Raw genomic sequence first — 27,802 nt, 5'->3', positions numbered from 1 at the left:
CCCTTTCCCTCTGTAGCTTTTTCTTCCCCCCTCTGTTTTCCCCCCTCTGTTTTTCCCCCCTCTGTTTTCCCCCCTCTGTTTTCCCTTTTCCCCCTCTGTTTTCCCCCCTCTGTTTTTTCCCCCCCTCTGTTTTCCCCCCTCTGTTTTTCCCCCCCTCTGTTTCCCCCCTCTGTTTTCCCCCCCCCTCTGTTTTCCCCCCCTCTGTTTTCCCCCTCTCTTTTTCCCCCCTCTGTTTTCCCCCCCTCTGTTTTCCCCCCCTCCTGTTTCCCCCCCTCTGTTTCCCCCCTCTGTTTTCCCCCCTCTGTTTCCCCCCCTCTGTTTCCCCCCCTCTGTTTCCCCCCTCTGTTTCCCCCCCCTCTGTTTCCTCCCCCCCTCTGGTGCCCCCCCTCTGGTTTCCCCCCCTCTGTTTCCCCCCCTCTGTTTTCCCCCCCTCTGTTTCCCCCCCTCTTTTCCCCCCCTCTGTTTCCCCCCTCTGTTTCCCCCCCCTCTGTTTCCCCCCCTCTGTGTTCCCCCCCCTCTGTTTCCCCCCCCCTCTGTTTCCCCCCCCCCGCTGTTTCCCCCCCCCCCCTGTTTCCCCCCCCCCCTCTGTTCCCCCCCCCCCCCCCCCCTCTGTTTCCCCCCCCCTCTGTTTCCCCCCCCCCTCTGTTTCCCCCCCCCTCTGTTTCCCCCCCCTCTGTTTCCCCCCCCCTCTGTTTCCCCCCCCCCTCTGTTTCCCCCCCCCCCTCTGTTTCCCCCCCCCCCTCTGTTTACCCCCCCCCCCTCTGTTTCCCTCCCCCCCCCCCCTCTGTTTCCCTCCCCCCCTCTTTCCCCCCCCCTCTTTCCCCCCCCCCCCTCTTCCCCCCCCCCCCCCTCTTTCCCCCCCCCTCTCTTCACCCCTTCTATCCAACCTCTCTCTCCGCCCCTTGTCCCATGCTCTCCCACTGAATCTGTCCTGTGCTGTAGATGTGGACGTGCCCCATCCTGATGAGAAGTCGATCATCACCTACGTGTCCTCACTCTACGATGCCCTGCCGAGGGTCCCCAGTGTGCAGTCGGGGGTCCGGTCTAATGTGAGTGCTGCTAGGACAGGTTGGGCTGACGTGTGTTACCGTGGGTGGGGGAACTGGGGAGGGGGGATCTCAAGGGATTGGCACAGACAGCCCCTGTCGTCTGGAGAGATTGGCCAACACATCACACACTTGCCAGCTGTTGGTGAAGCAACATTTACCCACGTCGATGACATTTCGCAAACCACATCTGGCCCATCGTCCGGACCAGCTCCCTTCTGACCTGTTTCCTCAGTACATCTTCTTCTGCACACCTGCCACATGCCCCTGCCCACCTTCTACTGCACATCTACACCTTGTTCCTGAACATATCTACATCACATCTGCCACACGGGTTTGCCCCCACCTGCTGCCCCCCCCACCTACTCACACCTGCTGCCCCCACCTACTCACACCTGCTGCCCCCCACCTACTCACACCTGCTGCCCCCACCTACTCACACCTGCTGCCCCCACCTACTCACACCTGCTGCCCCCCACCTACTCACACCTGCTGCCCCCCACCTGCCGCCCCCACCTACTCACACCTGCCGCCCCCCCACCTGCTTCCCCCCACCTTCCCCCTCCTGCTTGCCCTAACCTACCAACACCTGCTGCCCCCCATCTGCTGCCCTGACACTGTCTGTGTGTGTGTGCAGGAAGTGGAGCTGAGGTGGCAGGAATACTACGAGTTGGTGACTCTGCTGCTGCCGTGGACCCGGCACCACATCAGCACCTTCGAGGAAAGGAGGTTCCCATCATCCTACCAGGAGATGGAGGTGAGTGCAGGAGAGGGGGGCAGCCTGGCCATGCGGGGAGGGGCATATGGGGTGCACAGGGAGAACGGGGGATGGGAGATAGGTCAGGCGGGAGGGTAGAGGGGAGGCTGGGACAGAGGGAGGGGAATGGAGTGGGAGAGACGAGGGGAGGGGACAGGAGGAGGGTAGAGGGGAGTGAGGGGAGAGGCAGAGGGGGGTGGGGAGAGGGAGGGGAGGGGAACTGTCTGTCTGAACGGGAATGTTTTTGGTGACTGTGACTGAACATTAATTGCCTTGTTGTACAGGTTCTCTGGAGACAGTTCCTCAAGTTTAAAGAATCTGATTTGCCCAGTAAAGAGGCAGAGAAAAACCGCAGCAAGATAGTCTTCCGATCTCTGGAGGTGAGTGTCCACAACATTGGCAGTGTGGTCTACAGCTCCGCGGAAACACATACACTCCGTGTGTCCCCCCCCCCCCCCCCCCCCCCTCCTACCTATCCATTCATCTACATCAATTTAGAGGATTAGACAGGGTAGATGCAGGAAAAATGTCCCCGATGTTGGGGGAGTCCAGGGGTCACAGATTAAGAATAAGGGATAGGCCATTTAGGACTGAGATGAGGAAACACTTTTTCACCCAGAGAGTTGCGAATCTGTGGAATTCTCTGCCACAGAAGGCAGTGGAGGCCAATTCACTGGATGTTTTCAAGAGAGAGTTAGATTTAGCTCTTAGGGCTAACGGAATCGAGGGATATGTGGAAAAAGCAGGAACAGCGTATTGATTTTGGATGATCAGCCATGATCATATTGAATGGCGGTGCTGGCTCATGGGGCCAAAAAGCCTACTTGCACCTATTTTCCATGTTTCTAATCCCAAATAGTTAATTTGAAGGTCGAATCAGTAGTAAAGAAAGCAAACTCAGTTACCTTTTATTTCAAGAGGGCTTTATACAAAAACAGGGATGTAATGCTGAAGCTTTATAAGGCACTGATAAGGCAGCATTTGGAATATTGAGGAAGGATATGGTGGCTCTGAAGAGGGTCCAGAGGAGGTCTACAAGATGATCCCAGGAAAGAGTAGGTTGACCTATGGTGAGTGTTTGTGGGCACTGGGCCTGTACTCGCTGGAATTTAGAAGAATGAGGGGGGACCTCATTGAGACATAGAGAATAGTGAAAGGCTTGGATTGAGTGGATATGGAGAGGATGTTTCCACTCCATATCCATATGAGAGAGTCGAGGACTAGAGGTCATAGCCTCAGAATTAAAGGACGTTCTTTTAGGAAGGAGATGAGGAGAAATTTCTTCAGTCAGAGGGTGGTGAATCTGTGGAATTGTTTACCACAGAAGGTTGCGGAGGCCGTCAGTGGATATATTTGAGGCAGAGAGAGATAGATTCTTGATTAGTGCGGGTGTCTGAGGTTATGGGGAGAAGGCAGGAGAATGGGGTTAGGAGGGAGAGATAGATCAGCCATGATTGAATGGCGGAGTAGACTAGATGGGCTGAATGGTCTAATTCTACCACTATCTCTTATGACCTTCCCTCTGAATGATTTGATTTCAATGCCCATTGACTCCCCGGGTGTTTTTGGGTAACGGTCAGGATCTTGATCCCGTTGTCTTGAGTTTAAGGTCAGGGTCTCATTGCCCATTGCCCGTCCCATGCTGTGTTCAGGGAACAGTCAGGGTGCTGATGCCGTTGACCCGTCATGTGTGCCACTATTTCAGGGTGCTGTACAAGAGGGCCAGCTGAAGGTCGCCCCTGGTTATCACCCCTTCGATGTGGAGAAGGAGTGGGGCAAGCTTCACGTTTCAATCTTGGAGAGGGAGAGAGTGCTACGTACCGAATTTGAGAGGTTTGTCATCGTCAGACTGCATGGAAACAGGCCTTTCGGCCCATCTTTTCTTGCTGACCCAGAGGCATACGTGCCCACATTTGACCCACATCCCTCTAAACCTTCCATTCCATGCACATGTCCAAATGTCAGTTTAAAGTTTGTAGCCCCCTCAGCTTCTTCCTCTGGGGGCCTCGTTCCAAATAACCACCTCCCTCGATCAGAAACGTGTCCCTCGGGGCTCTTGTAAATCTCTCCTCTCTCGTCTGAAACTCATGCCCTCTCGTTTCAAGACGTGGCTATCCATCTCCTCTGTGGCCCTCATGATCATCTCAAAGAGTCACCCCTCATGTACGCTCCAGGGATGCGAGTCCCAGCCTATCCACACCCGGTCACCTCCGTGTGAATCTTTTTGCACTCTTCCCAGTTTAATGACATCCTTCCTGGAGCTGGGAGACCAGAAGTGTGAAACGTAGTTGCAGGTGTGGTTTCACCACTTCGCTGCATCCCTAAGTTTCTCTGTCCCACAACATTCCCCAGGGCTCTGACGTTACTCCACACCTCACATCAATCTGCCAGTTCATCAAGATCCTGTTGTAATCTTGGAAAGCCAATACCAGCAACATTCATGGTGTCTGCCAACTTACTAACAGGATCTAACAGAATGCCACCGACATTCTTACCCAAATTGTTAATACAATGAATATTATATTCATTATAACCGGCACTGTCCCAATATACCAGACACAGCCATGTTGACTATCCCCCCCCCCCCCCCCCCCCCCCCCCCATCAAGTCTCCCATTCCCCCTTTTGCAGAACCCCCTCTGGCAATGTTTGCACTGCCTCTGACAGGCTCACCTGGTGCATCCTTGCAGCCCTTCTTACATAAAGGGGCAGCAGTCAGCCTTCTGGCACCTCACCTGTGCCCAACAATCAATAGTCCTCATCCCCCTCCCCCACCCCCCCCCATCTTTCTGAACACCCAACATCTCTCCCCCCCCCCCCCCCAATCACCAGATCTCGCCTTGCTCTTCACCATCCCCCCTGACTTCCCCCTTTCTGATACGGAACAGTCTGTCCTCAACAGAGGCCTCACCTTCATTCCTCTCCACCCCCACGTCAACGAGTTCCAGGAACGCCATGACGTAGAGCTCTTCTTCCGTCGCCTCCGCCTCTGGGCCTTTTTCTATGGGAAGGGGACTCACAACCCGGTGATGACCCTTTCTCCCGTCTCCACCGGTCTCCCTCGTCTTGGACTCCCCAGACCGTCTTTCTACACTCTCTAGACCTCTTTATTTCTAACTGCCGGCATGACATCATCTTTTCCAGTCCCCTCCCTCACCTACTCTAAACTCACCCTCTCTGAACGTACAGCTCTCCACTCACTCTGCAGCAACCCTGACATTATAATCAAGGGAGGTGCCGTGGTTGTCTGGCACGCTGACCTCTACTGGGCTGAGGCTAGGCGACAACTCTCAGACACCTCCTCCTACTTACAATGGTGCTCATTCCGACGACATTCACATCGACGACTGCTTTGGTGCCACCTCCTGCACCCGCACACAACTGACTGACTTCATCCACTTCACCACTAACTTCCATCCGGCACTCAAATACACCTGGACCATTTCCGACACTTCCCTACCATTCCTTGACCTCACTATCTCCATTGCAGGTGATAGACTTCTGACCGACATACACTATAAACCCATTGACTCCCATGGCTATCTGGACTACACTTCTTCCCACCCTGCTTCCTGTAAGGACTCCATCCCCTACTCCCAATTCCTCCGTCTACGCCGCATCTGCTCCACGGATGAGGCGTTCCACACCAGGACATCTGAAATGTCCTCACTATTCAGGGAACGGGGGTTCCCCTCCTCCACCATAAATGAGGCTCGCACCAGGGTCGCTTCCATACCCCGCAACACTGCTCTCTCTCCCCATCCCCGCACTCGCAACAAGGGCCGAGTCCCCCTAGTCCTCACCTTTCACCCCACCAGCCGTCACATATAAAAAGTAATCCTCCGTCAGTTTCGCCACCTCCAACGTGACCCCACCACTCGCCACATCTTCCCATCCCCCCCATATCTGCCTTCCGCAAAGACCGCTCCCTCCATAACTCCCTTGTCAATTCTTCCCTTCCCTCTCGGCCAACCCCTCCCCGGGCACTTTCCCTTGCAACCGCAAGAGATGCAACACTTGTCCCTTTACCTCCCCCCTCGACTCCGTTCAAGGACCCAAGCAGTCGTTCCAGGTGCGACAGAGGTTTACCTGCATCTCTTCCAACCTCATCTATTGCGTCCGCTGCTCTAGATGTCAGCAGATCTATATCGGTGAGACCAAGCGGAGGTTGGGCGATCGTTTCGCCGAACACCTCCGCTCGGTCCCTCAATAACCAAGCTGACCTCCCGGTGGCTCAGCACTTCAACTCCCCCTCCCACTCCGTCTCCGACCTCTCTGTCCTGGGTCTCCTCCATGGCCACAGCGAGCAGCACCGGAAATTGGAGGAACAGCACCTCATATTCCGTTTGGGGAGTCTGCATCCCGGGGGCATGAACATCGAATTCTCCCAATTTTGTTAGTCCTTGCTGTCTCCTCCCCTTCCTCAGCCCCCCTGCTGTCTCCTCCCATCCCCCAGCCTTCGGGCTACTCCTCCTTTTCCCTTTCTTGTCCCCACCCACACCCGCCCCCGATCAGTCTGAAGAAGGGTTTCGGCCCGAAACGTTGCCTATTTCCTTCGCTCCATAGATGCTGCTGCACCCGCTGAGTTTCTCCAGCTTTTTTGTGCAACCTCCTCCTACTTATCCTTGGACCATGAGCCCACAACCGGGCACCAGGCCTTAATCTCACTCCTGTCCCCATACCTCCTCCCTCGACTCTGTCCAGGGACCCCGACAGTCCTTTCAGGATAGGCAGAGGTTCACTTGCACCTCCTCCAACCTCATCCACTGTATCCGTTGTTCAAGATGTGGACTCTTATACATCGGTGAGACCAAACGCAGACTGGGTGATCTTTGTGCAGAACACCTTCGCTCAGCCCACCTGGGCTTACCTGATGTCCCGGTTGCTGGACACTTTAATTTCCCTCCCCATTCCTACACACACCATTCTGTCCTATGTCTCCTCCATTGTCAGAGTGAGGCTAAACACAAATTGGAGGAACAGCATCTCATATTTTGTTGGCAGTTTACAGCCCAGTGGTATGAATATTGATTTCTCTCACTTCAGGTAGACCCAGCATTCCCTCTCTCTCTATCTATCCCTCCCTCAGCCAAGTTGCACCAGCTTCTCATTTTCACACAACAAACAGCCCTGTTCCCTTTATCATCGTTCCTTTTTTGCATATCTTTCATTCATTGTTCTTTAATTCTCCACATCACCGTCTATATCTCTCCTTTCCCTAATCCCTAACCAGTCTGAAGAAGGGTCTCGACCCGAAACATCACCCATTCCTTCTCTCCAGAGATGCTGCCTGTCCCGCTGAGTTACTCCAGCATTTTGTGTCTATCCTGCAATATCTTCCCTTGCTCCCGCTGTGTTCTCAGTCAGGCTGCAAAGATATATCCAGGCCCGGCCCGTGATCGGCCACCGTCTCCCCACTGTCTCCGTGTGTAGACAGACCTGGTCCACTGTCTCCCCACCATCTCCCTGTGTAGACAGACCCGGCCATGCAATCTCCCCGCCGTCTCCCTGTGTAGACAGACCCGGCCATGCAATCTCCCCGCTGTCTCCCCTCGCTGACTCTCTCTCCCCATCACAGGTCGGAGCGATTTCAGAGGATCATCCTGAAGATCGAGCAGGAATCCAGCGTCTGTGAGGAGCAGCTGAAACGTGCGGACACCTTGCTGAAAGCTGTGAGTCAATAGACAATAGGTGTAGGAGTAGGCCATTCGGCACTTTGAGCCAGCACCGCCATTCAATGTGGATGATCACGGCTGATCATCCACAATCACTACCCCGTTCCTGCCTTCTCACCATACCCCCTGCGCTATTTTTTAAGAGCCCTATCTAGCTCTCTCTTAAACATATCCAGAGAACTGGCCTCCACCGCCCTCTGAGGCTGAGAATTCCACAGATTCACAGCTCGCTGTGAAAAGTTTTTCCTCATCTCTGTTCTAAATGGCTTACCCCTTATTCTTAAAGTGTGGCCCTTGGTTCTGGACTCCCCCAACATCAGGAACATGTTTCCCGCCTCTAGTGTGTCCAAACCTGTAATAATCATATGTTTCAATAAGATGCCCTCTCATCTTCTAAACTCCAGAGTATACAAGCCCAGCCGCTCCATTCTCTCAGCATATGACAGTCCCGCCATCACGGGAATTAACCTCGTGAACCTACGCTGCACTCTCTCAATAGCAAGAATGTCCTTCCTCAGATTAGGGGACCAAAACTGCACACAATACTCCAGGTGTGGTCTCACTAGGGCTCTGTACAACTGCAGAAGGACCTCTTTGCTCTTATACTAAACTCCTCTTGTTAGGAAGTCAGAGCGGTGGGCAGTGATGTGTTGTCAGGGGGCTATGGAGTGAGGGTGGGGGGGCTCAAGGGGAATGATGTGGGGGGGGGAGGGGGTTTGAGTGTGATGGGGAACGATGTGGGGGAGGGGAGAGTGAGGGCGGGGAGAGATGGAAACGATGTGGGGGAGGGGAGAGTGATGGGGAACGATGTGGGGGAGGGGAGGGGGAGAGTGATGGGGAACGATGTGGGGGAGGGGTGAGTGATGGGGAACGATGTGGGGGAGGGGAGGGGGGAGAGTGATGGGGGAACGATGTGGGGGAGGGGGAGAGTGATGGGGGAACAATGTGTGGGGGGGAGGGGAGAGTGATGGGGAGAATGATGTGGGGGAGGGGGGAGGGAGAGTGATGGGAACGATGTGGGGGAGGGGTGAGTGATGGGGAACGATGTGGGGGAGGGAGGGGGAGAGTGATGGGGAACGATGTATGGGGAGGGGGGAGGGGGAGAGTGATGGGGGGAACGATGTGGGGGAGGGGGAGAGTGATGGGGGAACAATGTGGGGGGGGGAGGGGAGAGTGATGGGGAACGATGTGGGGGAGGGGTGAGTGATGGGGAACGATGTGGGGGGAGGGGAGGGGGAGAGTGATGGGGAACAATGTAGGGGAGGGGAGGGGGAGAGTGATGGGGGAACGATGTTGGGGAGGGGAGGGGGAGAGTGATGGGGGAACGATGTGGGGGAGGGGGGGGAGGGGAGAGTGATGGGAACGATGTGGGGGAGGGGTGAGTGATGGGAACGATGTGGGGGAGGGGAGAGTGATGGGGGAACGATGTGGGGGAGGGGGGAGAGTGATGGGGGAACGATGTGGGGGAGGGGGAGGGGAGAGCTTGATGGGAACGATGTGGGGGAGGGGTGAGTGATGGGAACGATGTGGGGGGGAGGGGAGAGTGATGGGGGGAACGATGTTGGGGGAGGGGAGAGTGATGGGGGAACGATGTGGGAGCCGATGTGGGGGAGGGGAGAGTGATGGGGAACGATGTGGGGGAGGGGAGAGTGATGGGGAACGATGTGGGGGAGGGGAGAGTGATGGGGAACGATGTGGGGGAGGGGAGAGTGATGGGGAACGATGTGGGGGAGGGGTGAGTGATGGGGAACGATGTGGGGGAGGGAGAGAGTGATGGGGAACGATGTGGGGGGTGGAGAGTGATGGGGAACAATGTGGGGCGGGGGGGACGTGTGATGGGGAAGGTCAGGGGTGACTGGAGGTTGACATTGACTGATGGTCTCCCCATAGGATGTGCGGCTGGTGAAGGGGGGCAAGCCGCCGGTGAGTGGGCCGGTGCTGGAGCAAGATCTGGACACGGCGGAGTCACTGATCCGCAGCCTCTTCAACGACGTGCAGACCCTGAAGGACGGCCGACACCCCCAAGCTGAGACCATGTACCGCAGGTGGGACAGCGGGGTTAACATGGGGGCAACGGGGGTTAACAATGAGGATAACGGGGTGAACACGGAGGGCAATGGGGATAACAGGGAGGGCAACATAACCCCCCAGCATTGTGCCTCGATTGCTTTTGCCCCTGCCCAGCATAGTTGTACCACAGTTACACCGGGTGTTGTGGGGTGGCCTTGTGTCGGGGCTTGTGTCGGGGCTTGTGCGGGGTGATGTGCGGGGTGATGTGCGGGGTGATGTGCGGGGTGATGTGCGGGGTGATGTGCGGGGTGATGTGCGGGGGGGTGATGTGCGGGGTGATGTGTCGGGGTGATGTGTCGGGGGTGATGTGTCGGGGGGCTTGTGTGGGGTGTCGGGTGTCGGGGCTTGTGTCGGGGCTTGTGTCGGGGCTTGTGTCGGGGCTTGTGTCGGGGCTTGTGTCGGGGTGATGTGTGCGGGGTGATGTGCGGGGTGATGTGCGGGGGGGGTGATGTGTCGGGGTGATGTGCGGGGTGATGTGCGGGGTGGTGGCGGGGCTCGGTGGTCGGGGCTTGTGTCGGGGTGATGTGTCGGGGTGATGTGTCGGGTCGGGGTGATGTCGGGGTGATGTGCGGGGTGATGTGCGGGGGGATGTGTCGGTGTGGGGTGATGTGCGGGGTGGGGTGATGATGTGCGGGTGGTGGGGTGATGTGCGGGGTGATGTGCGGGGTGATGTGCGGGGTGTGCGGGGGTGATGATGTGCGGGGTGATGTGCGGGGGGTGATGTGTGGGGGTGATGTGTGCGGGGTGATGTGCTGGGGGTGGGTGATGTGCGGGGTGATGTGCGGGGTGATGTGCGGGGTGATGTGTGGGGTGGTGTGCGGGGTGATGTGCGGGGTGATGTGCGGGTGATGTGTCGGGGTGATGTGCGGGGTGATGTGCGGGGTGATGTGTGCGGGGTGATGTGTCGGGGTGATGTGCGGGGTGATGTGTCGGGGTGATGTGCGGTGCTTGGTGTGCGGGGTGATGTGTCGGGGGTGATGTGTCGGGGGGGGTGCGGGGGATGTCGGGGTGATGTTCGGGGTGATGTGTGTGCGGTGATGTTTCGGGTGATGTGCGGGGTGATGTGCGGGGTCGGGGTGATGTGTGTGATGTGTCGGGGTGATGTGCGGGGTGATGTGTGGGGTGATGTGGGGGTGATGTGTCGGGGTGATGTGTCGGGGTGATGTGCGGGGGTGATGTGTCGGGGTGATGTGCGGGGGGATGTGTCGGGTGATGTTGGCGGGGTGATGTGGGGTGGTGATGTGGGGGTGATGTGTCGGGGGTGATGTGTCGGGGTGATGTGTCGGGGTGATGTGTCGGGGTGATGATCGGGGTGATGTGTCGGGGTGATGTGCGGGGTGATGTGCGGGGTGATGTGTCGGGGGGGTGTCGGGGTGATGTGTCGGGGTGATGTGTCGGGGTGATGTGTCGGGGTGATGTGTGGGGTGATGTGCGGGTGATGTGTCGGGTGATGTGCGGGTGATGTGTCGGGGTGATGCGGGGGTGATGTTCGGGTGATGTGTGGGGGTGATGTGTCGGGGTGATGTGCGGGTGATGTGCGGGGTGATGGGTCGGGATTGATGTGCGGGGTGATGTGCGGGGTGATGTGCGGGGTGATGTGCGGGGTGTGCGGGTGTGCGGGGTGATGTGCGGGGTGATGTGTCGGGTGATGTGTCGGGTGATGTGTCGGGGTGGGTGATGTGCGGGGTGATGTGCGGGGTGATGTGCGGGGGTGATGTGCGGGGTGATGTGTCGGGGGTGATGTTGTCGTCGGGTGATGTGTCGGGTGATGTGTCGGGGTGATGGCGGGGTGATGTGCGGGGTGATGTGTCGGGTGATGTGGGGGTGATGTGGGTGGTGATGTGCGGGGTGATGTGTGGCGGGTGATGTGGGGGTGATGTGTGCGGGGTGATGTGTCGGGGTGATGTGCGGGGTGATGTGCGGGGTGATGTGCGGGGTGATGTGTCGGGGTGATGTGCGGGGTGATGTGTCGCGGGGTGATGTGCGGGGTGATGTGCGGGGTGATGTGCGGGGTGATGTGTGGGGGGTGATGTGCGGGGTGATGGGTGCGGGGTGATGTGCGGGGTGATGTGTGCGGGTGATGTGTCGGGTGGTGATGTGCGGGGGATGTGTCGGGGTGATGTGCGGGGTGATGTGTCGGGGTGATGTGTCGGGGTGATGTGTGTGCGGGGTGATGTGCGGGGTGATGTGTAGGGGGTGATGTGATGTGATGTGCGGGGTGATGTGTCGGGGGTGATGTGTGGTGGATGCGGGGTGATGTGTCGGGGTGATGTGCGGGGTGATGTCGGGGGGGTGATGGTGCGGGTGATGTGTCGGGGTGATGTGTCGGGTGATGTGTGCGGGGTGATGTGTCGGTGTGTGTCGGGGTGATGTGCGGGGTGATGTGCGGGGTGATGTGTGCGGGGTGATGTGTGGGGGGTGATGTGTGTCTGGGTGATGTGTCGGGGTGATGTGCGGGTGGTGAGCGAGGGTGTGCGGGGTGATGTGTCGGGGTGATGATGTCGGGGTGATGTGCGGGGTGATGTGCGGGGTGATGTTCGGGGGGCTTGTGTCGGGGTGATGTGGCGGGGTGATGTGCGGGGGGTGATGTGTCGGGGTGATGTGCGGGGTGATGTGTCGGGGTGATGTGTCGGGGTGATGGTGTGCGGGGGTGATGTGCGGGGTGATGTGTCGGGGTGATGTGCGGGGTGATGTGCGGGTGATGCGGGGTGATGTGTCGGGGTGATGTGCGTGGTGATGTGTCGGGTGATGTGCGGGTGAGTGTGCGGGTGATGTGCGGGGTGATGTGCGGGGTGATGTGCGGGGTGATGATGTCGGGGTGATGTGCGGGGTGATGTGCGGGGTGATGTGCGGGGTGATGTGCGGGGTGATGTGCGGGGATGGTGTGGGTGATGTGTGATGTGCGGGGTGATGTGCGGGGTGATGTGGGGGGTGATGATGTGCGGGTGATGTGCGGGGTGATGTGGGTGGTGATGTGCGGGGTGATGTGCGGGGTGATGTGCGGGTGATGTGCGGGGTGATGTGCGGGTGATGTGCGGGGTGATGTGTCGGGGTGGTGCGGGGTGATGTCGGGGTGATGTGCGGGGTGATGTGTCGGGGTGATGTGTCGGGGTGATGTGTCGGGGTGATGTGTCGGGGTGATGTGTCGGGGTGATGTGTGGGGTGATGTGCGGGGCTTGTGTGGGGTGATGTGCGGGGTGATGTGTCAGGGCTTGTGCGGGGTGTTGTGTCGGAGCTGTGATCATTGCTGTGCCAGTGACGCTCTTGCTCATGCAGGGTATTCCGTCTACACGAGTTCTTGGTGGCTACTCGCACAGACTACTCACTGCGGTTCAGGTCGGGGGTGCAGGCGGCCACACAGACGGCCACACAGACCACCACGCTGTCGACGACCAGGGTGCGCATGAGCTCAGACAGTGCGGCAATGAACTACATCCAGGACCTGTTGCAGTGGGTGGAGGAGAACCAGCGAGCCATTGATGTGGCTGAGTGGGGCGAGGACCTGCCCACCGTCCAGTCTCAGCTGGGCAGCCACCGCGGCCTGCACCAGGCTATCGAGGACTTCCGACCCAAGATCGAGAGGGCCCGCGCAGATGAGGTGAGGCACACAAGGGCACGCACATACACTGGGTCGCATGTGCACACGGGCACACACACTCGGGTGCACACACACTTACGCACACGGGCATACGCGAACACATGGGCACGCACGCTCACACGGGGACACATGCATGCACACGCGCTCAGAGGGGCACACACAAGTTTAAATGCACACACATGCACCCTTTTGATTCACACATACATATGGACACGTGAACAGTTGCACAGCGCACATACACATGGAATTCTCATGCACACATACACATAAGCACACGCATCACCCATTATCATACACGTCACATACATACTCTACCATTGCCTTACATACCCGTGTGTGAGCAGTGGTGGAGGGGGCGGTGAACTTGAGAGGAGGTGTTGAGGCCCGTCTCTGTCTACCGTCAGCCTCTGGGAAATAACATGGTTTCTCCTTGCAGCCTCACCTCTCGCCAGGGAGTCACGGTGCCTATCGCGATTACCTCAGCAAGCTGGATCTCCAGTACGCCAAGCTTCTGGTGAGTGTCCATACGCGGGTGGGCCCAGACCATTGGGCAGACTGTGGGAGGGCATAACGGGGTCGGAACAGGGGTCAGACTGGAGACACCATGGGGGTCAAATGGGGGGGTGGGTGCAGACCGGGGCCCAGACCAACGGCGAGACTAGTGGTCAGATGGGAACCACGGGAGACCTGGGCACCAGGAGTGACCTCACCCTCTCCCCTTAATCAGCTCATGTCCATCCAAAACCCTGACCTCTGACCCTCCACGCCATGACCTCTGACTCCACTCCCTGACCTCTGACCCTTGACCTTTCTGTGCAGAACTCCTCCAAGTCCCGTCTGCGTAACCTGGAGAGCCTCAACACGTTTGTTTCCATGGCAACGAAGGAGTTGATGTGGTTGAACGACAAGGAGGAGGAGGAGGTGAATTATGACTGGAGCGAGAGGAACACCAATGTGGCTGCCAAGAAGGACAACTACTCGGTGAGAGGGGGCGAAGGGAGAGAGGAGAGGATGGAGGGTTGGAGCAGAGAGGGCAAGAATGGGTGAGAGGAGGGAGTTGGGGAGGGCAGAGGATCGGAGCAGAGAAGGGGCGAGGGGGTAGATGGCAAGATGAGACAGAGAGGGCGAGAGAGGTGGAGGAGAGGGCTCTGGGGAGAGTGGGATCTGAGTGTGGATGAGTGTGACCTCCCCAGTGTGTGCGTGTGAACTCCGGATGTATGCTGTTGGGAAGTGTGACCAATCAGTTGGTGCAAAAGCTAATCTGCGTGTGTGTACCGCTAATCTGAATGTGTTTACACTAATCTGAGCATGCTGGCACTAACCTGTGCATGTTTAAACTAATCTGAGCACATTTACACTCACCTGAGTGTGTTTACACTAATCAGTGTATTTACATTGATCAGAATTTGTTGCACAAATCCGCACGTGTTTACACTGATGTTTGCATTAATGTCTGAAGAAGGGTCTTGACCTGAAACATCTCTCATTCCTTCTCTCCAGTGACACTGTCTGTCCCGCTGAGTTACTCCAGCATTTTGTGTCTACCTTTACACTAATCTGTGTATTTACACTACCCTGCATGTGTTTACACTGGTCTTAGTGTGTTTACACTAATGTGCACGTGTTCGGAGTGATCATAGCGTGTTTACACTAATTTGTGTATATTTACACTAATTTGTGTATATTTACACTAATCTGTGTGTCTGTGATAAGCAGAGTGTGTTTACACTGATAGTGTGCTTACAGTAATCATAGTGCGTGGTACACTAATCCAAATGTGTTGCACTTATCCACACATCTTTGCACTGATCCGCATGTGTTCACACTGATCCACGTGTGTTCACATTGGTCCACGTGTGTTCACACTGATGAATGTGTGTTCACACTAATCCACGTATGTTACAGGGGTTGATGAAGGAGCTGGAGTCCAAGGAGAAGAAGGTCAACTCCATCCAGAACACCGGAGAGAAGTTGCTTCGAGATGGTCACGCAGCCCAAGCAGACGGTCGACGTAAGCTCCCTCCCCTCCCTCCCTCCCTCCCTCCCTCCCTCCCTCCCTCCCTCCCTCCCTCCCTCCCTCCCTCCCTCCCTCCCTCCCTCCCTCCCTACCTTCCCCAGGAGCCACCCCACCTGGCCGAGTGGCGACACCTCTGACAGGGTCTGGCTCAGATGAAGGGTATTTTGCTTCCACCTGCCCGCTGCTCAACCAGGTCATCACTGATGTCCCAATGTCTCCACCTCATCATCTACCCCCCCCCCCCCCCCCTCCAGAATCTTTCCATCTTGCTTCTCTGACACAGAACCCCAACGATTCGCCCTCAGAGTGAGGAAACCACTGCTCTTCTCACTGGTAAATGGCTGATCTGATCCAGGGACCAGCTTCCCTGAGCTCCATGTAGATCCCATGTACCCACACTGAGCAGCTGAGTGTTGGAGCAGGCAAACAATGCTGCCAGTTTACACTATCTCTCCTCTGCCTGTCATCCATATCTCTCCATCCTCTGTACATCCATGTGCCTCTTAAACACCACTGCGATGTCTGCCTCCAGTGCCACATGCAGCAGGCCATTCCAGTCCCTCGCCACCACCGAGAAGCCTCTCTCACTCACTCTCTTGTGTTGTTAGGCCTTCATGGCTGCCCTGCAGACCCAGTGGAGGTGGATCCTTCAGCTGTGTTGCTGCATCGAGGCGCATTTGAAGGAGAACACGGCCTACTTTCAGGTACATCCAGGGCACAGTTCAACCCAGAGTCTGTGTGGAGAGAGTCACAGGCGAATGACCGGGGGTGAGGGGGGGGGTGGGGGGGGGAGGGTGGGGGTGGTGAGGTGGAGACTGATGGGTGATGGACGCGAGGGGAGGGCGAGAGTGATGGTTAGGGGTGAGGGTGATGGGTTGGGTGAGGATGCATTGGATCCACAGTAGTCTGCATTCAGAACTGGCCTATTCAAAGAAGAAAAGCAAAGCATTCGACAAGGTTCCTCCTGGTAGGCTGCTCTGGAAGGTTAGATCGCATGGGATACAAGGAGAGATAGCTGAATGGATAACAAAGTAGCTTCATGGAAGGAAGCAGATGGTGATGGTGGAAGGTTGCTTCTCGGGCTGGAGGCCTGTGATTAGTGATGTGCCTCAGGTTTGGGTGCTGCAACCCCGTTACTGTTTGTCATCTACATCATTGATTTGGATGAGATCGTACAGGGCAAGATTAGCAAATTGGCTGTTGATACAAAAGTGGGTGGTTTTGCAGATAGTGAAGATGGTTGTGAAAAATTGCAGCTGGAATTTGAATGTTTATGTTAAACTCTATTATGTATTGTCTTATTTTTATTCGTATGGCTGTATGGTAACTCAAATTTCACTGTACCAACCAACTGGTGCATGTGACAATAAATGTGAATTTAAATTTGAATTTGAACTGGATCGATTGGGCAGGTGGGCTGAGGAATGGTTGATGGAATTTAATACAGAGAAATGTGAGGTGTTGCATTTTGGGACATCGATCAATGGCAGGGCCTACACAGTAAATGGTGGGCCTCTGGGGAATGTTGTAGAGCAGAGGGATCTAGGAGTACAGGTGCATGGTTCCTTGAAGGTCGAGTCGCAGGTAGATAAGGTGGTCAAAGAACCGTTTGGCACATTGGCCTTCATTAGTTAAGAGTATTGAGTATAGAAGTTGGGAGGTCATGTTGCAGTTGTATAAGACGTTGGTGAGACCATATTTAGAATATTGTGTTCAGTTCTGGGCACCGTGTTTGAAAAATGTTTCATGCTGGAAATGGCACAGAGAAGATTTATGAGAATGTTGCCAGGACTTGAGGGTGTGAGCAATAGGGAGTGGTTGAGTAGGCTGGGTCTCTATTCCTTGGAGCACAAGAGGATGAGGGGTGATCTTATAGAGGTGTACAAAATCATGAGAGGAGTAGATCGGGCGGGTGTATGGAACAAGCTGCCAGAGGAGGTAGTTGAGGCAGGGACTATCCCAACATTTAAGAAACAGACAGGTACATGGATAGGACAGGTTTTTAGGGATATGGACCAAACGCAAGCAGGTGGGTCGAGTGTAGTTGGGTCATTTTGGCCAGTGTGGGCAAGTTGGGCCGAAGGGCCTGTTTCCACACTGTATCACTCTATGACTCTAAGACGGTTGTGGTGGAAGTGTTATTCAGGCCGAAGTTTGTGAGCAGTGGAGCTCTACCGGGATCTGTGCTGGGACCTCGACTGTTTGTGATGTACAGTGCCCTCCATAATGTTTAGGACAAAGACCCATCATTTATTTATTTGCTTCTGTACTCCACAATTTGAGATTAGTAATAGAACAAATCATATGTGGATAAAGAGCACATTGTCAGATTTTAATAAAGGCCATTCTTGTACATTACAGTTTCACCATATAGAAATTACAGCAGAGATTATACGTAGTCCCCCATTTCAGGGCACCATAATGTTTGGGACACAGCAATGTCATGTAAATGAAAGTAGTCATGTTTAGTATTTAGTTGCATGTCCTTTGCATGCAATGATTGTTTGAAGTCTGCGATTTATGGGCATCACCAGTTGCTGGGTGTCTTCTCTGGTGATGCTCTGCCAGACCTGTATGGCAGCCATCTTTAGCTTATGCTTGTTTTGGGGGCTAGTCCCCTTCAGTTTTCTCATCAGCATATAGAAGACATGCTCAATTGGGTTCAGATTGGGTGATTGACTTGGCCACTCAAGAATTTACCATTTTTTACCTTTGAAAAACTCCTTTGCTGCTTTAGCAGTATGTTTGGGATCATTGTCTTGCTGTAGAATGAACCGCCGGACAATGAGTTTTGAGTCATTTATTTGAACTTGAGCAGATAGGATGTGTTTATACACTTCAGAATTCATTATGCTACGACCATCAGCAGTTGTATCATCAATGAAGATAAGTGAGCCAGTACCTTCAGCAGCCATACATGCCCAGGCCATAACACCCCCACCACCGTGTTTCACAGATGAGGTGGTATGCTTTAGATCTTGGGCAGTTCCTTTCTCTCCTCCATACTTTGCTCTTGCCATCACTCTGATATATAATCTTCATCTCATCTGTCCACAATACCTTTTTCCAGAACTGTGGTTGCTCTTTTAAGTACTTCTTGGCAAACTGTAACTTGGCCATCCTATTTTTGCGGCTAACCAGTGGTTTGCATCTTGACATGTAGCCTCTGTATTTCTGTTCATGAAGTCTTCTGAGGACAGTGGTCATCGACAAATCCACACCCGACTCCTGAAGAGTGTTTCTGATCTGTCGGACAGGTGTTTGGGGATTTTTCTTTATTATAGAGAGAATTCTTCTGTCATCAGCTGTGGAGGTCTTCCTTGGTCTGCCAGTCCCTTTGCGATTAGTAAGCTCACCAGTGCTCTCTTTCTTCTTAATGATGTTCCAGACAGTTGATTTTGGTAAGCCAAAGGTTTGGCAGATGTCTCTCACAGTTTTATTCTTGTTTCTCAGTCTCGTAATGGCTTCTTTCACTTTCATTGGCACAACTTTGATCCTCATGTTGATTAACATCAATAAAAGTTTCCAAATGTGATGGAAAGACTGGAGGAAAGACTAGGTGCTGAGAGCTCTCTTATACCTGCATTAAGGAGACATTTAAACACACCTGAGCAATTACAAACGCATGTGAAGCCATGTGTCCCAAACATTATGGTGCCCTGAAATGGGGGGACTATGTATAAACACTGCTGTAATTTCTACATGGTGAAACTAAAATTTATAAAAATGGCCTTTATTAAAATCTGACAATGTGCACTTTAACCAGATGTGATTTTTTTTCTATTACAAATCTCTTATTGTGGAGTACAGAGGCAAATAAACAAATGATGGGTCTTTGGCCCAAACATTATGGAGTATAAGTGACTTGGACGGGTTGGTTAGTAAGTTTGGAGACTGTGAGGAGGGGTGTCGAAGTATACAGTAGGATGTCGATCAGTTACAGAGATGGCGGAGAAATGGCAGATGTAGTTTAATTTGAGCAGGTGTAAGGTGTTGTGCTTTGGGTCAAATGTAAGGGAAAAGTATAGTTAATGGGAAAACCCTTAACAGAATTGATGTACAGACGGATCTTGGGGTCCAAATCCATAGCTCTGTGAAAGTAGCAATGCAGTCGATAGTGTGATAGAGAAGGCAGATGGTATACTTGCCTTCATGGGTAGTGGAACTGTATAAGAATCATGAAGTTACAAGAGTGTGTTGGAGCATTGTACTCTGCACGCCCGAGTAAAATTTGATAGCACCATTACAACCCAGCGAATGTGGAGATGATGATCGGTGATGGGACAAGGCTGTTCTGGTCAGAAGGGAGAGGGATCAGGGGACATACACAGATATGTGGGAAGGATGGCAGGATGACAGTGACAGGCTCAGGAAGAATAAGGAGGAAAGGTGATGAATCTGGCCAGGGAGAGGGGGTAACAGTGGAAGAGATGCTTCCCGTTTAACTCCCTCTGCTCCGCCTCCAGTACTTTGCAGATGTGAAGGATGCAGAGAATTTCCTCAAGAAGTTGCAAGAGTCCATGAGGAGGAAATACACATGTGACCGATCGATGACCGTGACCAGACTGGAAGATCTGCTGCAGGACTCCATGGTAGGTGGCTGTTACTGCCCCCCGCACTCTCCCCGCACTCTCCCCACATCCCACTCTCCCCGCACCCTCCCCACATCCCACTCCTCCCCCACACTCCCCCCCACTCTCCCCCCCACATCCCTCACACCTCTCTCCCCGCACCCTCCCCCACACTCTCCCCACACTCTCCCCCCCACTCTCTCCCACATCCCACTCTCCCCCACACTCTCCCCACACTCTCCCCGCACTCTCCCCACACTCTCCCCCCACCCTCCCCCGCACCCTCCCCGCACTCTCCCCACACTCTCCCCCCTCTCCCCTCTCTCTCCCCGCACTCTCCCCGCACACCCTCCCCGCTCTCCCTCCCCCCCACTCTCCCCCCACTCACCCCCTCTCCCCACACCCCTCCCCCCACCTCTCCCGCACTCTCCCCCCACTCCTCCCCACTCTCTCTCCCACACTCTCCCCACTCTCTCCCCACACTCTCCCCCCACTCTCCCCCCCCTCTCACCCCCACTCTCCCCACACACTCTCCCCCCACACACTCCCCACCCCCACACCCCCCACACTCTCCCCACACTCTCCCCACACCCTCTCCCCCCACCCTCCCCCCCCACTCTCCCCCCACTCTCCCCCCCTCCCTCCCCCCACTCTCCCCCCCTCTCCCCCCACTCTCTCCCCACTCTCCCCTCTCCCCCCCTCTCCCCACCCTCTCCCCCACACTCTCCTCCCCCCACTCTCTCTCCCACTCTCCCCCTCACTCTCCCCCACTCCCCCCACACTCCCCCCCACACTCTCCCCCACTCTCCCTCCACTCCCCCTCTCCCCACCCCCCACTCCCCCCCTCTCCCCCCCATCCTCCCCTCACCCCCCTCTCTCCCACACTCTCCCCCCCCCCCCCCCCCCACACTCCCCCCCCTCCCCCCTCTCCCCTCTCCCCCCTCTCTCCCCCCACACTCCTCCCCCCCCACTCTCCCCACCCTCTCTCTCTCCCCCCTCCCCTCCCCCCCACCCCTCCCCCTCCACTCCCCCACACTCCCCCCCTCTCCCCCCACTCCCCCCCCCCCCACTCTCCCCCACACCCTCTCCCCCCACACTCACTCTCCCCCTCTCCCCCCCCACCTCCCCCCACTCCCTCCCCCACTCTCCTCCCCCCCACCCCCCCCCCTCTCCCCCACACTCCCCCCACACCCTCCCCCTCTCCCCCACTCTCCCCCTCTCTCCCCCTCTCTCCCCACTCTCCCCCCCCCCTCTCCCCACCCCCCACACTCTCCCCCCCACTCTCCCCACTCCTCTCCCCCACTCTCCCCCCACTCTCTCCCCCCCTCTCCTCTCCCCCACTCTCTCCCCCCTCTCTCCCCCCACCCTCCCCCCCCCACTCTCCCCCCACACTCCCCCCCCACCTCCTCCCCCCCCCACTCTCCCCCACTCCTCTCCCCCCCCCATCCCCCCACTCCTCCCCACTCCCCCCACTCTCCCCACACTCCCCCCCACTCTCCCCCACCTCCCCCCCTCCCCTCTCCCTCCCCACCACTCCTCCCCCCCCCCTCCTCCCCCACTCACCCTCCCCATCCCCCACCCCCACCTCTCTCCCCCCTCGCTCCCCCTCCCCCCCCCACTCCCCCTCCTCCCCCAACTCTCCCCCCCACCCTCTCCCCCACCCTCCCCCCACTCTCACCTCCCCACTCTCCCCCCCCCCTCCTCTCCCCTCCCCCACTCCCCCCCACTCTCCCACCCCTCCCTCCTCTCCCTCCCCTCCCTCCCCCCCCCACTCTCTCCCCCCACTCTCCCCACACCCTCCCTCCCACACTCCCCCCACCCTCTCCCCCTCTCCCACACCTCCTCCACACTCCCCCCCCCCCTCCCCCCCCCACTCCCCCCAATCCACTCTCCCCACACTCTCCCCGCCCTCTCTCCTCCTCCCCACTCTCCCCCACACTCCCCTCCCCCACTCTCTCCCCCTCCCACTCTCCCCCCTCTCCCCCCACTCTCCCCACCCACTCTCTCCCACACTCTCCTCCCCACACTCCCCCCACACCCGCACCCCCCCCACACTCTCCCCACCTCTCTCCAACACCTCCCCCCCCACACCTCCCCCACTCTCTCCCCGCTCCCTCCCCCCACCCCCCTCCCCCACCCTCTCCCCCCACTCTCCCCACTCTCTCCCCCCCTCCCTCCCCACCTCACCCACACTCTCCCCACACACCCCACTCTCCCCCCTCTCCCCCCCCCCCTCTCCCCCACTCACCCTCCCCCACTCCCCCCCTCTCTCCCCCCCCCACCCACTCCCCTCCTCCCTCTCCTCCCCCACTCTCGCCCCACTCACTCTCCCCACACTCTCCCCACCCCACTCCCCCCTCTCCTCACCCCCCCCCACTCTCTCCCCCCACTCTCCCCACACTCTCCCCCCCACTCCCCCCCCTCTCACACCCCCCACCTCCCCACACTCCCCCCACTCTCCCCCTCTCCCCACTCTCTCCCCACTCTCCCCCGCACTCTCCCCGCTCGCACTCCCTCTCCCCGCACTCTCCCCACATCCCGCACTCTCCCCCCGCACTCTCCTCCCCGCACTCCTCCCCTCGCCCCCCACACTCTCTCCCATGACCTCACGCTCCCCAGTCTACACATCCCTCGCACGAACTGCTCCCCTCCATCTCCCTCCTCCTTCCTATCGCCCTCCCCCCTCGCCCCCTCCCTCCCCACCCCCCCACCCCATCACCCACTCCCCCCTCCCCCTCTCTCTCTCTCTCTCTCTCCCCCCCCCCCTCTCCTCCACCTCCTCTCCCTCACCCTACCCCCCGTGGCCTGGTGGTGACGCGGTATATCTGCCCTCAGGGGGAGAAGGAGCAACTGTCTGACTACAAAGCGCACCTGAGTGGGCTGAGCAAGCGAGCCACCACCATCGTGCAGCTAAAGCCCCGCAGCCCAGCCCAGCACGTGCGCGGCAAGATGCCCCTCCACGCCGTGTGTGACTACAAGCAGATGGAGGTGAGGGGGTCGTAGGAGAGGGGAAGGTGGGGGTTGGGGCTGTGGAGGGGGCCGTGGGGGAGGGAGGAGGGGGCAGAAGGGGGAGAGTGTGAGGGGGGAGAGTGTAACTGGAGGAATGTGAGGGGGAGAGTGTAATCGGAGGAAGGTGAGGGGGGGTACAGTGATGAAGTATTCAGGGGAGAGGGAGGGTGGGAGGGGGGGTTGAAAGGGTGAGAGGGGGAGGGTTGAAGAGGGGAGATGGTGAGGGTGAGGGGAGGTGGGTGACAGAGCGGTGATGTTTACAGCTGCCTCTCTGCCCCAGATCACGGTGAACAAGGGGGATGAGTACGTGTTGGTGAACAACAGCCAGCCGAGCCGCTGGAAGGTGGTGAGTGGGTCGGGCAGCGAGGCCCTGGTCCCGTCCGTCTGCTTCATCATCCCACCCACCAACAAGGAGGCTCTCGACGCAGCCCACAGGTCAGCCTCATGCGCACTCGCACACTCACACACTCTCACTCACCCGCACACTCACATATGCACACTCATGCACGCACACTCACTTGCACATGCTCACTCACTCGCACACACACGCACACTCATTCACACATGCACACTAGCACACACTCACACATTCTCACTCACCTGAAGGCTCACATGCACACTCATGCAAGCGCACTCACATTCACACCCGGGTAGTATTGCACCCACAAACCCACGCACCCACTCACTCGCACACACAGGCGCACTCTCAATAACTAGAACACACAATCACTCACATGCACACTCGCGCACACACACTCACACTCATACCCGGGCAGTGTTGCACCCACACACTCGCGCATATGCATTCACACTCACACTCACACTCACTCGCACCCGGACCATATTGCACCCACACACTTGCACAGATACACACATTCACTTGCGCACACACACACTCACACCCTGGCAGTATTACACCCATACACTCGTACGCAGACACCCACACTTGCAAACCTGGGCTGTATTGCACCCACACACTTGCACACTCACACACACTCACACCCTGGCAGTATTACACCCATACACTCGTACACAGACACTCACACTCGCAAACCTGGGCAGCATGCACCCACACACCCGCTCATTCACACTCACACACACACACACCCGGGCACGCTGATATATTGCACGTCACGCCTGTACCGTGACTGCTGTGTGTTGCAGATTGGAGAGCAGCCACCAGTCCATCATCAATCAGTGGCATCAGCAGCACACCGACCTACAGAGCCTCCTGCCCTGGCTCTGCCTCAACCGTGACATGCACCTTATACGCTCATGGACCCTGCTGCTGGTGAGTCAACCCTCCCCTCTCACTCCCTCACCCCCCCAACTTTGTCACCCCCTCTCTCCGTCTCCTCATCCCCTCACCCCCTCCCTCTCCCTCCCTCAGCCCTGGTGCCCTCGTGGGCCCTGCTGGTGGTGGGCCCCTGTGTCCCACTGACGGCGTCTTGTGCCCCTCACAGTTCCGGAGCCTGGACACTGAGGAGTACCAGCGTCTGCTGTCCTCACTGGAGCTGCATTATCAGGACTTCCTGCGGCTGAGCCAGGACTCGCACGTGTTTGGTCCGGACGACCGGCTGCAGATCGAGAGGGAATATCGCCTGACTACGCAGCACTACGACAAGCTGCTCCACAGCCTGGAGAAAGGTTGGTGTGCAGGGGGCGGGGGGGTCATGTACACGATGCGGGGGGGGGTCATGTACAGGGGGCGGGGGGGGTCATGTACAGGGGGCGGGGGGGGTCACGTACAGGGGGCGGGGGGGTCATGTACACGGGGGGGGGTCATGTACACGGGGGGGGCATGTACACGGGGGGGGGGGGTCATGTACACGGGGGGGGGGGGCTCATGTACGCGGGGCGGGGGCTCATGTACGCGGGGGCGGGGGCTCATGTACGCGGGGCGGGGGCTCATTTACGCGGTGGGCGGGGGCTCATTTACGCGGGTCGGTGGCACGTACACGGGGCGGTGGGGGTCATGTACACGGGGCGGTGGGGGGTCATTTTCACGGGGGGCGGGGGCACGTACACGGGGCGGGGGCTCATGTACACGAGGCGGTGGCTCATGTACACGGGGCGGGGGGTAGTACACGGGGCGGGGGCACGTACACGGGGCCAGGGGGGTCACGTGCACGGGGTAGGGGGGGTCATGTACACAAGGCGGCGGGGTCATTTACACTGGGCGGGGGATCATGTACACGGAGTGGGGCAGGGCAGGGGTCACATGACGCACCACACGTACATCGTGCAAGGCGGGTCAAGAGTCAGCTACAGGGGATGAGATGTTGGGGGTGAGGGACAGATGTTGGGGGTGAGGGACAGATGTTGGGGGAGGGACAGATGTTTGTGGATGGGACGGGCAGGTGTTGGGGAGACGGACTAATGTTGAGGGTGAGACGGGCAGATGTGGGGGGTGAGGAACAGATGTTGTGGGTAGAAAGGGCAGATGTGGGGAGTGAGATGGGCAGGTGTGGGTGGTGAGGGGCAGATGTGGGGGGTGGGACGGACAGATGTTGAGGTGGGTTGGGCAGATGTTGAAGGTGGGCTATAACTGTGTCGTGGTCACCACTGCAGGTGAGGAGGTGGAGCAGAGCTGCAAGACGTTTGTGACACAGCTGAAGGACATCCGGCTGCAGTTGGAGCGGTGCGAAGATAGAACCGTCCACAAGATCCGGCAGCCACTGGACCGCGACGCACTGCTGGACTGTGAGCAGCGGCTGAAAGACCAACAGGTGGGGGAGGGGCATTGGAGGGCTGTAGGCAGCGGCTGGGAGCAGCATTAGGTTGATGCTGGGAACAGGTCAGGGTGGTGGTAGAGGGGGTCCCGAGCGAACATGTGGGAGTCCCTTGTGTGATGTTACAGTGATCCTCGCGCACTGATCACTTCACCTAAGGCACCCCCGTCATTACCCCCCCGTCATTACCCCTCCCCTCAGTAGCCCCCCCTCAGTACCCCCCCCGTCATTACCCCCCCCCCCCCCTCAGTACCCCCCCCCTCAGTACCCCCCCCCCTCAGTACCCCCCCCCCTCAGTACCCCCCCTCAGTACCCCCCCCGTCATTACCCACCGTCATTACCCCCCCCCCCTCAGTACCCCCCCCCCTCAGTACCCCCCCCTCAGTACCCCCCCGTCATTACCCACCATCATTACCCCCCGTCATTACCCCACCGTCATTACCCCCCCGTCATTACCCCACCGTCATTACCCCCCGTCATTACCCACCGTCATTACCCCCCCGTCATTACCCCCCCTCAGTACCCCCCCGTCATTACCCACCGTCATTACCCCCCGTCATTACCCCCCCTCAGTACCCCGCCCCCCGTCATTACCCCCCCCCCCCCCCGTACCCCCCCTCAGTACCCCCCCCGTCATTACCCACCGTCATTACTCCCCCTCAATACCCCCCCCCCCGTCGTTACCCCCCCCATCGTTACCCCCCCGACGTTACCCCCCGTCGTTACCCCCTTCGTTACCCCCCCGCCCTCAGTACCCCCCCTCCCTCAGTACCCCCCCTCCTCAGTACTGGCCTTCCCACAGTGCTGCTGCCCATTACTGTGTGAGTGTCTGGGTTGGGGACTGTCGCAAGCAGTTTCAGACTCGATGCCGTTTACAATGCACGGACCCCCAATGTCTCTGTCCTCATGCTTCACGTCCTTCTGTTTATCTCTCTCTGCCCTGTAGAAAATTCATGCGGAACTGGAGGGGATTAAAACAAATCTCAACTCTGTGACTGAGAAGACCAGGAAGGTGCTGTCTGCCACGGAACAGCTCAGCAGTGCCCCTGTGCTCCGGTCTGAACTTGACCTCACACTGCAGAAGATGCAACGAGTCCACAGCCTGTCCTCCGTCTACCTTGAGAAGTGAGTCTGAGTGAGAAACAGCGGTGGTTCTAGCTATGGAGAAGTTGCCAGCAATGTCCATCAGACAGATGCTGGCAGGGTGAAGGGCGACTGGGGAGAGGATCTCAAGTGACTGACAGTGGTGGGCAGACAGCATGCTGTGGAGAGACAGGGAGAGGGAGGTCTTCAAGGAGAAGTTGGAGATGGAGGTGGGTAGACCAAAGAAGGGAGCGTGGAGAACCTGGTGCTGCTCCACCACTGGGAATAGTCCAAACCAGAAGTGGTGGAGAGGCAGGCTCAGGTACTGCCAATGTGTTGTGTGATGGTTCACGCTGCTCCAGTTCCTGCTGCCCACCACTCTGACAATGGCATAGTTTCCCCATTCACCACTGCCTTGGGAAATATAGCATCAAGCCTCATGCATAGTCCAGACTATGTGCTCGCGTGTCCGTGTGTACCGTCACCGTCACACCTCACCTGTCCGTGTGTACCGTCACCATCACCGTCACACCTCACGTGTCCGTGTGTACCATCACCGTCACACCTCACGTGTCCACATGTACCGTCACCGTCACACCTCACGTGTCCACATGTACCGTGTCCACCGTCACACCTCACGTGTCCATGTACCGTCACCGTCACCGTCACCTCACGTGTCCGTGTGTGTCACACCGTCCACCATCACCGTCACACCTCACGTGTCCGTGTGTACCGTCACCATCACACCTCACGTGTGTGTACCGTCACCATCACACCTCACGTGTCCACGTGTACCGTCACCATCACCATCACACCTCACGTGTCCACGTGTACCGTCACCGTCACACCTCACGTGTCCGTGTGTACCGTCACCGTCACACCTCACGTGTCCACGTGTACCGTCACCGTCACACCTCACGTGTCCGTGTGTGTACCGTCACCATCACACCTCACGTGTCCACATGTACCGTCACCGTCACACCTCACGTGTCCGTGTGTACCGTCACCGTCACACCTCGCGTGTCCGTGTGTACCGTCACCGTCACACCTCACGTGTCCGTGTGTACCGTCACCGTCACACCTCACGTGTCCACGTGTGTACCGTCACCGTCACACCTCACGTGTCCGTGTGTACCGTCACCGTCACACCTCACGTGTCCGTGTGTACCGTCACCGTCACACCTCACGTGTCCGTGTGTACCGTCACCGTCACACCTCACGTGTCCGTGTGTACCGTCACCGTCA

The 27,802-nt window shown here is 57.5% G+C and overlaps 1 protein-coding gene across 1 annotated transcript in view; it reads left to right on the top strand.

Annotated features, from left to right (window-relative positions):
• LOC129705367 (plectin-like) overlaps positions 1–27,802 on the top strand; it is a 224,428-nt gene that overhangs the window by 160,467 nt on the left and 36,159 nt on the right. Inside the window, 19 exon segments of the mRNA XM_055648915.1 lie at positions 943–1,049; positions 1,684–1,803; positions 2,088–2,183; positions 3,509–3,636; positions 7,381–7,474; positions 9,368–9,522; positions 12,824–13,145; positions 13,582–13,659; positions 13,965–14,126; positions 15,051–15,140; positions 15,142–15,156; positions 15,771–15,866; positions 19,629–19,754; positions 22,569–22,721; positions 23,023–23,177; positions 23,907–24,033; positions 24,206–24,389; positions 25,314–25,471; positions 26,421–26,599. Of these exon segments, the coding sequence (XP_055504890.1) occupies positions 943–1,049; positions 1,684–1,803; positions 2,088–2,183; positions 3,509–3,636; positions 7,381–7,474; positions 9,368–9,522; positions 12,824–13,145; positions 13,582–13,659; positions 13,965–14,126; positions 15,051–15,140; positions 15,142–15,156; positions 15,771–15,866; positions 19,629–19,754; positions 22,569–22,721; positions 23,023–23,177; positions 23,907–24,033; positions 24,206–24,389; positions 25,314–25,471; positions 26,421–26,599 (2,545 nt within the window).

Source organism: Leucoraja erinacea, chromosome 2 (assembly GCF_028641065.1).
Source record: "Leucoraja erinacea ecotype New England chromosome 2, Leri_hhj_1, whole genome shotgun sequence".
Lineage (NCBI taxonomy): Eukaryota > Metazoa > Chordata > Chondrichthyes > Rajiformes > Rajidae > Leucoraja > Leucoraja erinaceus.
The sequence above is the reverse complement of the archived record's forward strand: the minus strand, read 5'-3'. Positions and strand labels throughout refer to the sequence as shown.